This window comes from Aricia agestis, chromosome 7 (genome assembly GCF_905147365.1).
Source record: "Aricia agestis chromosome 7, ilAriAges1.1, whole genome shotgun sequence".
Classification (NCBI taxonomy): Eukaryota; Metazoa; Arthropoda; class Insecta; order Lepidoptera; family Lycaenidae; genus Aricia; species Aricia agestis.
In genome coordinates this window covers 13,429,955-13,443,980 of record NC_056412.1, presented here as the reverse complement: position 1 = coordinate 13,443,980, position 14,026 = coordinate 13,429,955, and the positions used below count along the sequence as shown (strand labels likewise).

Below are 14,026 nucleotides of genomic sequence, written 5' to 3'. Positions count from 1 at the left end.
TAGCGCGACTAACACATTTGAAAATCCATTTTTATATATTTAAAGATGCGAAGGTGTGTCTGTCTAGTGTCTGTCTTTCTATTACGTCTTCATTCACGCCCAAACCGCTGAACCGATTCTGCCGAAATTTGGTATGGGGATACTCTGAGTCCGGGGAAAAAACATAATATTATTATGATACTTTTTATACCGGAAAAATGTACGATTCCTTCGCGATAAATGAATCTTATATCTTTAAACGAGCAATTCTCGTTAAATTTCTCGTAAAATTCAATCTCGGAATCGGCTCCAACGATTTTCATGAAATTTAGTATATAGGGGGTTTTGGGGGCGATAAATCGATCTAGCTAGGAATCATTTTTAGAAAATGTCTTATTATTCGTGTTTTATCGAATACCGAGCAGATCGAATATCGGTCAGATAGCTAGTTTTGAATAAACGGAGTTGCGGGCGACATCTAGTTTGCATAAAGCTCAGTATCGAATTTATTTTAAGCCCTATCATATTATTTGTGTATGATAAGTGGATTAAACTGACGCGTGTTTGTTTGGTCAATGGTAGCATTACGATATTGAATTGATGAACTTGCTATAAATTATGTTTATTTTGATATCCTGTATTAAAGGAAATTAAATTAAGCTTAGACCGAAACACCTATTCAATTATGATTTATGAAATTACACAGAGACTTATTTACTATTGTAAAAATATAGTGAAAGCCAAAAGGGTATAATATATTTTGTAATACCGAGTTAAACCTTATTACACTTTTTTTTTTAATTAATTGTGGTCCATCACGCCATGGACACTTTTTTTTTATTTTTTTTTATGGATACTTGGATATAGACGAACAGTCCATAGACGGCCACAATTTTATAATTAAAAAAAAAAAACCTTATTACACTATTTTACTTTTTAAAGCACTAGGAAGTTACGTTAGGTATAATGTACTTGTAATATTATTAAAGCTGGAAAAATAGTTAAAACTACAACAAGATAACTAATAAAAATAACTAATGATGTATTCAATTAAATATCTAAAACTAATCATTTAAGTTTGGTAAGATGAAAATCTAGCCAAATCTGGATAAAAGCGTACACGGTACAGACACCACTGTACTGGTTTTACTCATATTAAATTGTGTCGTAAATCGTAATATAAATGGTTTGGACCCTAAAACTATTATAAACCAAACAATTTAAATCCTATTCCGAACGCCAAAATTGGATTTAGATTGACATGATAAACGTTTAGGGAGATCACAGACGACAGAAGTCTGTCGTCTGTGATCTCCCTTAGTCGTAATCCGGGTGACCCCGAGAGAAAGCCCTGCGCGTGCGCTGGCTCCTGTGACCAGTTGCCGGACGGATCGGCCGACCAGTCGGAGGACTTGTCTGACATGTTGGACGAGTTATTTGACATGTGCGGTCTTATACCATTGACATACTATAGTAGAGACACCGCTACATAATTATAATACAATGTGAAAAGCGGGTTAACAATCTTTAGTAACAGCAATATTTATTTTCATTTCTGAATCAAAACATTTTATTAGAATTTAGAACCATGCACAAGTAAATCTTAATTTTTAATCGATCTATAAAAATAATTGACTTAAACTCCTGCAGTTAGTCGAATAAAAATTGAGTTTTTCCGGAGGTTCTTCCGAATATACTTATGTATGTTAGGTTTTTGGTAAGTGTGTCCATTTTCCCCGTTTGTGATAAACGGGATATACTTATTACACATTTTCTGTCTACTGTAAAATATTTTAAAATAACGTTTTAAAAAACGAAAGATCTCATTTAATTAATATGATAGGGTAACTTTGACACCTCCACAACCACTACAAACACAAACCACCACCACAGGAAATGATGATGAAATAATGTAGCTGTCGCATGGCCAAAAAAACACTTCAGGCTCATGATCGCATCACGCATGTGCGACATCCGTATTTTATGGTACATCAATGTACCGTGCGATGCGATCTACATTTTGATGGACGGCGCACGAGTTGCGATTATGACGCTCAACTCTTGCGTCTTGACCACAGCTTCACAATAATAAGCCTTTGCCGCGGTCAAGACAATGATTTACCACACTGATTACTTTAACCGACTTAGAAAAAGTGAAGGCTTGTAAGGATTTTAAGAGGAATTCGGATTAGCTTTGATACTTTATGAAAGATCTTTAAATTGTACGAGTGCAATTTTACAATATTTTAATTAGAAAAATAAAAATATATGTTTATATCAACAACAACATGACGTGACAAAAAGCGGAAAAGTTATGGCAAAGCCCAATGGAAAACTCCGGATGTGAGGATTCCCTCGCGACCAACATGCCGGAAGTAATAACTTTTTAAACCATAGACAAATCGGTACTAGCGGTATTAATGGCGCCAAGTTGCGTTTAAAATTGGAACGCCCTTATCGTGTCGCTTCTACTTCCTCACTTAAAATTATCTACCGGCTATAACTACTGGCCATAGAGAGCTTGCAAATTTTATTAAACTAATCCGGGGATCTTGGGTTTGAATCTCATTATATTATAGTACTTATCTTTATATTATATACAGGATATAGCAAAACAGAGTGATATTTCATTTCACAGACACCTTAGAGGGTGTATCTTGTGTGTCACTATTTTAATTAACTGTTAAAGTAACATCGCTTCTATGTTTCTATGAGAGACGTCACAAAGTCATGATTTTGCCCATACAATAAATAATTGAAAAAGTTCTTTCAGCACTGCTACTTTCACAGTAAACTCTATCAAAGGAGTAGGTATCTTGTATGGAGTCCACTAAAAAGTAAAAGACCCAAATATGCATCCCAAAAATATTATCACTTTATTTTGTTACACCTGTATACAGTACTTACTATAATTTAAATCGTACATTATTTAATTTCGAAATATAAATAAAGATTTAGGGTGGGTTGCACAAACTTACTTTAACTATAACTTTAACCATAACAAAATGTCAAATGAACTGTCAAATCCCTAGTAAAAGTCCATAATGGACACCATATTTGATTATAAACTTAACCTTAACTAAAACTACGCCTTTGGTGCAACCCACCCTTAATAGAGTCTACTTCCTACTACTTTTTCTGCTCTAAACGAATTTATTTCTTGGAATCATATAAAAAGAAGAAGCAGAAAAGATAGGATATTGAATAACCTCGTTTCTTTAAATGCGCTTCCTAGTTTTAAAGCTCAAAAGAATTACAAACATAGCATAAAAATCGCTACAGAAGCGAACATTTCTTGTGCTTCGTATTTCGATTTTAAACTAATTACTTTCTAGGGTTCGGTACCCAAAGGGTAAAAATGGACCCTGTTACTGAGATGCGATGTCCGCTATAAGTTCTAGACTTCTGTTATTTTCGCAGATTGTGTATTTCTGTGCAGCAATAACAACATTCAACAAATACTAGAAACAAAATAAAATCATAGATTTTATTTTGCTATAAGTTTAATCTCCTGACTTATTCCTCATTTAACAGCTTTAAGCTGGTTAAATTTAACTAACATTTAACCAGCTTAAAGCTGGGCGCAATGTAACACTACATTGCGCCCAGCTCTCGACCCGCGAGACCGCCATATAAAGATAATACAGTCATCACCAAGTATGTAGGACTAACCGTTAGTATTACAATAAGATGTAAATGCTGATTGTGCCTAGGTCTCGCCTTAAGCCCTAGGGCGTATTGTTTCAGATACACATGTACGGACCACCTCCTAGAATGTTATTTTGAACACGATAATTTAAATTTTAGAGAACATAATAAATAATAATATTATGTTGTGTATTTGATATTAATTGCTATTATTTTGATTGTATAAACTATAAACTTAGAAAGTTATATAGTCATTGGTTTGATATCGCATTGATACATAACACAAACAAAAATAATTATAAGGGGGGTGAACACCCCTCAGTCACATGTCAATCTTCATACATTTTGTGGGAACGATAATAATCGAGCTTGATTGGAATTTCTGACCAACCTCTTGCAAGGCGTTGCACAAATGCAATGTCACCACAATTAGTTATTGTACCTTGTACTATCTTAAATGACTAAACCAAATGTTGAGCTAATGCAAAACTGTTTTTGGTCATAAATAAATAAATAAATGGACGTTAAATTATATCGGACGTGTTTACCGAGAAGAAATATACGTGGGAGAGCCATGCTTCGGCACGAATGGGCCGGCTCGACCGGATAAACGCCACGTTCTCACAGAAAACCAGCGTGAAACAGGGCTTGCGCTGTGTTTCGCCGAGTGAGTGAGTTTACCGGAGGCCCAATCCCCTAACCCCTACCCTATTCCTTTCCCTACCCTCAACTATTCCGTTCCCTTCCCTACCCTCCCCTATTACCCTATTCCCTCTTAAAAGGCCGGCAACGCACTTGCAGCTCTTTTGATGCTTGACGGAAGTTGCTTTCCATCAGGTGACCCGTTTGCTCGTTTGCCTCCTTATTTCATAAAAAAAAAGAAGAAAGAGAATATACTAGCTGTGCCCCGTATAGTGTTTCCATTTCGTGGTCTATTATTAGGGAAAATAAATTATTGTGATATTTTCCTGCAGTAAAAAGTGGCCTAGTAAATAAATGTGTTAATCTAGGGTATCGAGTATCGACTAACTCCATACAAAATTTTATTAAAATCGCTTAGACGTGAAGAAGTAACAAACATACAAACAAATCGTAAGCTGATTCGATTACAGACTGGGAAAGCTCATTTTCCGAAAAACTTAATGCTGTCTTAATAAGTTTTCTCATCAATCCCCGAGCGGCAACTGGCTGCCGCATAACAATTGAAAGTCTATTGTGTCTGCGATACCCACAATGGAGGTGCTACATACAAAATGGAGCTCGCACTCACACAACTCCTTTGAGCATTTTTCTCTATCTAAAACTTCGACTGTCATATCCATTTTCGAAGTTCACCCCAAATGTGTAACGCCAGAAAAACCTACTTATCTTAAGTGACAATTACGGTTTACGCCTGACCGTTCCCTTTTACTGAGCCTTCGTAATATATCCCCTAAAATATTGGTTCGTACGACAGAACAGATATTTTATCTTATGGGATTTTTATGGTAACTTTTATTTCAGCTGCACATCCCAGTTTTATGTCTACGCGGAGTTTATGGGGTAAATATTATATCGTGTGTAGACTGTAGACGCAGGTAAGGGGCAACCGGAAATTACGATTTTGAAGGCTTTTTGCCTCCCTCCGTCTATAATAATTAGTAAGATTTCCTAAATCCTAACGTAAGATTAATAGCAAAAAAAAACATTTAAAATATACAGAAAAAAATTAAATTAAGAAATTAAAAAAAAAACCTGCCAAACAACTTTAAAAAGTAATGACAAATAAACTTGTGTTGGTTATAGTGCAGAATAATTCCTATCAACAGGATCATATTATATCCCAATGATTACCATCCAGGAATGTCATTTTGGATGAGGCCGTCAATATGAGTCCAAACATGAAACCTCCACTTTGGGTTCATATGTAGCTCGGCTCCTATAGAAACCAGGTGATGCTGCAGCAGCAGCATGCAAACATTTATTGCTTAACTACGCCTTACTACTTGTCGCAATTCAAATGAGGCCAAACACGAAACCATTGCTCTAAGTTGGTGAGGAGTTGTGTATCCTATTGATTACCAGGTGATGCTGCAGCACCAGGTCAACTTTCCATTAATGTGTAAATATTCATAAATGTCACGAACTAGAATGCAATAAAGCCCACCAAACGAGTGCAAGTTGCTAATCGGCCCTTTACGAACCAGATGAACCGCGATTTTTCAGCACGGAGCAGGCTGATGATGATGAACTATAGCTAAAAACACTCTCAATTAAGTCAGCTCTCAAACAAAAAAAAACTAGATCAAAATCGGTCCACCCGTTTGGGTACTACGATGCTACAGACAGACAGACAGACCGACAGATTATAATTTTAGTACTTAAAAACTACTCTAAGTTCTACGCATATTATGACTTATGCTCGAAAAAAGCCACGTGCGTTTTTCTGAGACGATTTTCCAAATTCAAATTCATTTATTTTTGCGTATGTATGTTACAATAATAGGTCTTTTTCTCTTCTTTCCCTTTATCCTTTATCAGTGATCAATTTGGTGAGGTTTGGCTGGTTTCTCCATTTTCTATTCTACCTAGTACTATTAGTACCTAGGTAACGGCTGTAGTCTTATATGAAGCAAGTTCAGATCTAGTTTAAATTTATTGTTCCTAGACAAAGTACAATTAATATCTGTCAGCGGAATAGGAAAGTTTGCCTCAAATGAAGGCGTCCAACAAATTAGTTAAGTTCTTCAACTTTGTGATAAACGGTCTTCGCCAGCTCTTGTGTTTTAGATTTTTTGATACTTACCTATATACTATTGGCTAAAAATGTCATGGCTTTCTAACCAACTTCCAAGTTCCAAAGGAGAAGGTTTCTCAATTCGACCTTTAGTATAATATTACATATTATGTTCTTTCTGTTTTAATTTTAAACAGGCCTTAACATTAAAGTTATGTCAGCCACATAGCTCCCGTCATAACATTAAGTTACAATATGAGTAAAAAATGTGCACTCATTCTACTTTTTTAGCTATAACCGTTAGGACGACAGACCGAAAACGGACGGATATAATATGCCGAAATTATAAGGATTCCATGACAGATCTAATTCCTTTACTTTGTAGAGTTTCAGCTAAATGTTTGGTGAAGTGGGAACTCTACATTTGGTTTTTTTTTTACGGCACAGGATGTGCACTCAAAGTCTCAAACTCAGGAGTCAGTTCTCGTAATCACAATCGAACATTCAAGACATTTACGTGGGAGAGCCATGCTTCGGCACGAATGGGCCGGCTCGACCGGAGAAATACCACGTTCTCACAGAAAACCGGCGTGAAACACCGCTAGCGCTGTGTTTCGCCGAGTGAGTGAGTTTACCGGAGGCCCAATTCCCTACCCTATTCCCTTCCCTACCCTCCCCTATTACCCTATTCCCTCTTAAAAGGCCGGCAACGCACCTGCAGCTCTTCGGATGCTGCGAGTGTCCATGGGCGACGGAAGTTGCTTTCCATCAGGTGACCCGTTTGCTCGTTTGCCCCCTTATTTCATAAAAAAAAAGAGAGATAATCTCTTTTTACGAAGCGGCGAATGTATATCTGCCACTGCTTTTTCGTTCATATTTAGAATATGCAACTCAAAATACATTTTTTTCGTTATTTTTTTTTTGTCAAATTATGAAGAGTAATAAGAAACACTTACCATTGCGACAGATCCTTGTCCTCAAGCCCCGAGGGTGTGGCCAGGGTGTCCGCATCCCCCTCGCCCCTACCCCCAGGGTGCTCCGGAATGATTCTCTCTATGGTGGTCACCTCCTCGATGTCCGAGTCGATCCCCTGAGCGAAGTCCATATAAAACGACTCCCTGGAATCGCTGGACCCCCGCCGCAGCTTCAGCGACAGATCTGGTGAGCTGTCGTCCATCTTGTTGCACTTTTACACACTCAAAATGGAGGTTAAATTTTCCCGCTCTTTGTAATCCATTTTAGTCTTTATCACGACTCTGTTTATCCATTTTACTTTAGTCTTTAATCATGACTCCGCTTATGTTGAATATTGATTTGAAAGTGTATTTAAAGGGGACTGAAAGGATTTTGTATGGTCATTGTTAAAAAGCTATTTTAAAATAAAAAAAAGACTAGGCCTTTACATCTGTTATGGATGATTACAGTATTTTTCAGAGCGAAGTAACCACTCCTCAAATACTGTAGTGCCTGGGACAAGATTTTTAAATGTCCGTATGGTTGCGCAAGAGCATACGGCATTCTCGCATCATAGTCGGCCTAGTCCAGAGGAAAGAACTAGTCAATACGTCTGGGACCAACTATGTGCGGGTTTATTCACGATGTTTTCCTTCACCGTACGAGCGTCCGTACTATGTACTTGAGATCAGAAAATGTCTCATAGGTACGTGACGCTTTCACCCGGGTTCTAACCTGCACCCTCTAAGAGTGCGAACCAAAGCTACTCGTACCCATTAGGCCACGGAAGCTCCTTGAAATCAAAAAGGCACACATAAAAAGGTAACATGATTAACCCAGGAAGGTAATATTATGGTTCTTTGTCTCGCCTGTCTTACTTTAATTTTCGACATAGAATGTAAATTCTACTAATCTGACATTAGTTCTTAATTTCTTGGCTAGGTAGCTAACTGCCGCACTCAGAGTGGAACATTAATTATTTAATGTAATTAATTCAGAATTTTAACATAAGTCCCATACATTATCTGTCAAACTCTGCATTAAATTGAAGGTTAATCATAGTTAAATGTCTCTGAGTACGGCGGTTAGTGCTCTACTTCTGTAATATCCGATTTCTCAGATTTTTAACAGGATTGTATATTGGATAGATAAGCATTGGTAAAAGGTAAAATATAAATTATATGCGCAGCTACAGCTGTCAAATAAAACTTCAGAGACAAGGCAATAATAAACGAAAGTCTAATAATCTTAACATTGTAAAGAAAAGATAGACTTTCAGTTTCTACATTAGAAGTCCGAAGACCCGGGAGTAATATGTAACAATACAAAGTAGGCACGTCACTCCTTTTGTTAATAAATTGCTTTCATCCAAGACAAATGAAGCAGTTTTAGAGCGGTAGGGAATACCGAATACCCTACCGCTCTAACACAACAACCCTGAAATATTACTGAGATACTTCTTAGGAAAACGGAGGATTATTTCTTTTATTTTTAATACTACCCCATGCCTGTTTTTATAGTTCCCTACCCAAAGGTAAAAACGGAACCCTATTACTAAGACTTCGTTGTCTGTCCGTCTGTCGGTCTCCAGGCTGTATCTCAAGAACCGCTATAGCTAGACTTTTCACAAATTGTGTATATCTGTTGCCGCTATAACAACAAATACTGAAAACAAAATAAAATTAATATTTAAGGGTAAGGCTCCCATACAAAAAAACGTGATTTTTTCGGCCTTTTTCGCTATATATCAATAATGGCAAGAGGTAGGCACTTGAATTTTTCACCTATTCTTTTGTTATATGTATGTACTTCAATATTTAATAATAATATTAAAATTAAATAAAAATTTAAGGGGGGCTCCCATACAAAAAAACACAATTTTTAGCCCATTTTTGCTCTGTATCGGTACGGAACCCTACGTGCGCGAGTCCGACTCGTACTTGGCCGATTTTATTATCTTTTTGTATAAAAATCATAATACTTTTGTTTTACAACATTAATTTAAATTTAGAAAACAAAAGAGAATTCTGTATGAAATGTAGAGCTTATTAGTGCATCGCTTATGCGACGTTTACTAGTATTTTTTTTCATTATCAGCCTATTTATAAATTGTTCATCATTGTTGTTATTTAACTTCAAGAAATATTTAAAAGTTATTGTTTAGGTACACAGATTACTTTACATTCCTCAAGCAAAAAACGCAAAAAAAAACAGTGTAAAACACGTTTCAAATTTTTTAACAAAACGGATACTCGATACAGAGTTTTGGAGTTAAAAGAACAATGACCTTTAGTCATTCCTAGTATACCATTCCCTAAATTCGACACCGCTTCCTGTGAAGTCCGTCATTTTACCTTTGTTCGTAAATTGGACCTTACTTAGTCAGAATAAAGGTGATGTAGAGGTAAATTACCCCAAACAGGCTCTACCGGCACGCACATGCTCAGAGCACATTACTTTGATAAATTGTCTTTGTAACAAACACACCGTAAATTCCCTCACTTTTTGTGTCTATTTTGTTTTTTTTTTCTAAGAAAGAAAAAAGATGTTTATTATTTAAGTGCCTACCCTAACTACGATCATTACCTACTTAGTTTTAACACTGGCTTTGGTTTGTTTATATATTTATTTTCATTTTAGTCTTATAAGAATCTAGTCAAATTAGTTATTTTGTAATTGAAGTAAGAATTAAACTATGTTAAGCTGTTTAATAAATGCTAATAATATTATTATGGATATTGCCTAGATATGTACCTACTTGGTTCAGGTACAGTGGGACTAAGTTATACAGGTCTAAAATTATAGGAGGAACTATAAAGCTCTTAGTGAAAATTAATGCAGTAAAACTTTTCTCTGCTAATAATTTAACTACTATAATTTAAGAGCTTAATTCATAAAATATATTAAAAAGCTTTGAGCTACCAGAATCGTCCCCACTCCCCTCTTCCTGTTACATACATAAATAGACAGGAAAACTTAATTTATGGGACTGCCAAAACATTATGTGGTACGATTTCGGACAATGCGGGACCTATAAAGAATAACAATTGATAAATATTAATGAGAAACGCGACTTTGTCGCGATTAATCCTTATTATGACAATCAAAACTCGTACCTACATTTCACGTTGTCTAATCAGACAATTTACATCGTAACATCAGCCTTCTCAATATAAACGGAGTCAATAAAACCCGCGAAAACATTTTCTTTTTCACGCATTCACGAACTCACGGTACACATAGAGCGCGACGCGATACACGCCCTCTCGCCGCGGCGGCTCGCGCGCGAGTGAGGCGCGGGGGGGGCGACACCCTCGCAGGATCAATCTGACGCACCGAATTCGGACATTCGAATTTCGAAGCTCCTGTATCGAAACGGATAAATAAATATCGTCCCTCAAGTCTCAACTCATATTTCAGAGTCCCCATTTTTTGCTAAGATCAGGATTCGATACAAAAATAGAGCCGTCGCAATAATTGTATATTTTGTTTCTTGAGCTTTCATTTGTTTTTATGTGAAAGTCCTTCGATAGAAAAAACAATGATATTACTTATATAAAATATTATTTACTGATACAGCTAGTAGAACAAATTTTGTACGAGTAAATAATTATTAACGAGGTACAGTCTACACTCTACACCTATTAGACATTTTGTGTGGTGCAGCTGTATTCTCTGTATCCACTTCCACTATATCTAGATACTTACCTGCAAACATCAGACCATCTCACTAATTTCACACGCCAGTAAGATTCTTCTCCATGTTAAACAACAGATTGGCACACTATATAACTAGACAGATATCCAAATAGCAGGCGGGATTCGTAAAGGGCAGGGGTACTCGAAAACAAATCCTAAACATCCGTCAGCTGATAGAAAAGAGCAGAGAATTTAATGTTCCAATAGTACTGTGTTTTGTGGATTACGCTAAGGCCTTTGACTGCATCGTCTGGTTCAAAATGCGGGAGGAGATGGGCGTCGCTGACGACACCACGCTTATAAGTAAGGTGCATTGGGGTAACTTCGGAAGAAAAAAAAAATGGGGATATTCCGAAAATGGCAAATAATTACCAAACAGAAAGTAATTTTGAGCTCTGGCTACATTAACCGAGACGCCAATTTAATCACCTCCTCCACTTCCCTTCCCTCGAGCCGGCAGCCGGCAGTGTATGTGCGCTAAGTTCATTTTTTCGCGCCAAGTGCAATTTTATGATTTTTTTGGGATTTTCGAAATTATCGAAATTACCCCGTATTGTTTTACACAGAAATTAGGTAAGTTACGTAATATTTTGTTTGTTTTAAAGAAGCTTTGACGTTTTTTGCTTTCCTAAGAATAGGTTATGTTGCTCTAGCTATGATTTTTAATAAACATTCGAAATAACCCCAGTGGGGTAAATTTGTTAACGAAATTTCCCCAAAAAATTTTTCATAGTCTTTTGCAGGGGTGCGCAACATAATATAATATTCCGATTTGATGGTCCTAAAATATGGATTGTTCTATTTGTAGGACAAGGTTACTCTTGAATTATATAACTATAATAACCTATCATTATACAAAAAAACAGCTTATTAGGGTACCGTTTTAGTCGTTTTAGTTCACTAATCAACAAAACTTAGTTGACTACGGAACCCTAAAACGCACCCCTAACCAGCTGATTTTCTGTATATTGATAGGTTAATAGTTCTATCTCTGTTAGCTACCACTTTCGTTGGCTTTTTTATTGTTCTTATTTTATTTATTTCTTTGCTCCAAATGTTGAGGACATCTGCATCCCCGATGGGGTAATTTCGAAAATTTTTCGGTACAAAACTTAGTTTGGTGTCTTCTACGGCTTGTATGCACAATGTTTTTGTATGGGGTAAAATAGAATAAAAATAAATATGTGCCTTAAATGTATTATTACATTAGGTCGTGTTTCGGCTGTTATCCGAAATTACCTCTTGAGTATTCGAAATTACCCATGAAAAGTAGAAATAGGGTTATATTTTAAAGGGGTAGTTATATCAGAATCCGTAAACACTTTTGAACTAAAAAATATACAATTCACATGGAAATATGTTTATTATAACTAAAATGTTACAGTTATAGGTAACAATATATACAAATTCGTCTTCTAAATTTGAAACAATGACACAATATACTCACTCTTCCAAAAACTTTACGAGATTGCCCCAATGCACCTTACTTACTTGCGAAGTGAAACTTGCTGAACTTCTGGCACGGCTCGAAAAGATTAGTCGAGATTTTTGGCCTCCAAATCAATCGCAATAAAACCAAACTGATGTACGTCGATAAGCTGAACCAAATACAAAAGACATCCTTACTCCAAGATCTCTAACCCGTAGAGAAGTTTGTCTACCTGGGATCGTTGATTAGCAATAATGGTAACTGCGAGAGGGAGGCTGTCCGACGCTTAGAAAAGATATCGAAGATTAAGAACATCTATCGCAGCACAAAAATAACATTAATGCGTTCCATAATACTTCGATCACAGTTTCCAGGAAATGCTATTGTATTCTATTGTTGTCGCGATCACCGGTGCTCTTATGGGGCTTAAAGAATTAATCTTATCAATATTTTTATATGCCTCCGAGACATGGACACTAAAAGTACGTAATCGAGCCAAGATTGACGCTTTTGAAATGTGGTGCTGGCGCAAAATGCTCGGCATCCCTTGGACCGCACACCGGACAAACACGCCTATACTTCAGCAGCTCAAAATTACAACCCGTCTGTCCACGCTTTGTCTACAACGATCACTTGCCTTTTTTGGCCACATAGCCCGCCGGGAGCCTTGAGAGTCTTGAGAGTCTCATACTAGCTGGGCAATAATTAGAGGGGAAAAGAGGCAGAGGCAAAGTGGCTACACGATGGACAGACGCGATTGTCAAGGCTGCTGACTGCACGTTCCAGAAGGCACTTCATCAGGCCAAAAATAGAGACAAGTCGAGAGCCCTATCTCAGAAAGCAAATTTTGGTGGTCTCGTCCCTCAGCCATGAGGATACGACTAGGAAGAAGGAAGAAGACCTGCATACAGAACCTTGAGATCTGCCGTCAGCGGTCAGAGTAGATTTTCAGTGCTAACGCTAAGTACTCTGAGATTTTAAATTTTGTAATTTGTTTTTTTGGTTTTTCTTTTAAATATACGCTGGTCGCTGACAGAGCATAGACAGCTACCTACATTAGTAGGTGACCTACTTAACGTTGTTTCCTATGACCTACTGTAGGTCATAGGAAACAACGTTTAGTTTGGCAACGTAAAAACTATAAGGCTACAAGTTACAACGCTACTACATAAAATCCAAATCATCTAAGCCTATGTTACTTGGGCCTTTATTACAATCAATTATCAATAATAATAATTATAATAACACCCTAACCCAGGGGTTCCCAAACTGTGCGCCGCGGTGCCCTGGTGCGCCGTGGAAAGGCAAGAGGGCCGGGGCGCCGCGCCGTGAGTCGATCCTCCATCATTATCCGAAACCACAAATATTATAAAATACTTAATTAAATTATAATATTTATTATGTAAAGCTGGTAGATCATTAAATATTTAACTTTGTTTATTATTATTTACCTGCTTAACCTATGCTTAACTATATTTATTTATGTATTATATTTTTCTAATACCTAGGTAGAGTAGGGCGCCGTGAAAAAATATTTTACGTGTAACTATGCCGCAGGTTTAAAAAGATTGGGAACCCCTGCTCTAACCATTAGAATCGAA

At 36.9% G+C, this 14,026-nt stretch overlaps 1 protein-coding gene and 1 long non-coding RNA gene across 6 annotated transcripts in view; one reads left to right on the top strand and one right to left on the bottom strand.

The window, feature by feature from the left end:
* Positions 1 to 10,570, bottom strand: part of LOC121728786 (proton channel OtopLc-like) — an 83,143-nt gene extending 72,573 nt beyond the window's left edge. Inside the window, exons 1-3 of one of the 5 annotated variants that reach the window (XM_042117064.1) lie at positions 10,414 to 10,570; positions 7,612 to 7,679; positions 7,300 to 7,580 (exon numbers count right to left, since the gene is read on the bottom strand). In XM_042117064.1, the coding sequence (XP_041972998.1) occupies positions 7,300 to 7,520 (221 nt within the window). In that variant the 5' untranslated portion in view covers positions 7,521 to 7,580; positions 7,612 to 7,679; positions 10,414 to 10,570. Of the gene's footprint in view, positions 1 to 7,299; positions 7,680 to 10,413 lie in introns of all 5 variants that reach the window. The other 4 variants (XM_042117062.1, XM_042117065.1, XM_042117063.1 and 1 more) reach the window with 4 other exon arrangements.
* LOC121728787 lies at positions 417 to 12,758 on the top strand. The gene is made up of 3 exons (XR_006035866.1): positions 417 to 427; positions 12,306 to 12,310; positions 12,700 to 12,758. It is a non-coding gene; the product is annotated as an uncharacterized LOC121728787 (long non-coding RNA).
* Positions 12,759 to 14,026: the final 1,268 nt, after the last annotated feature.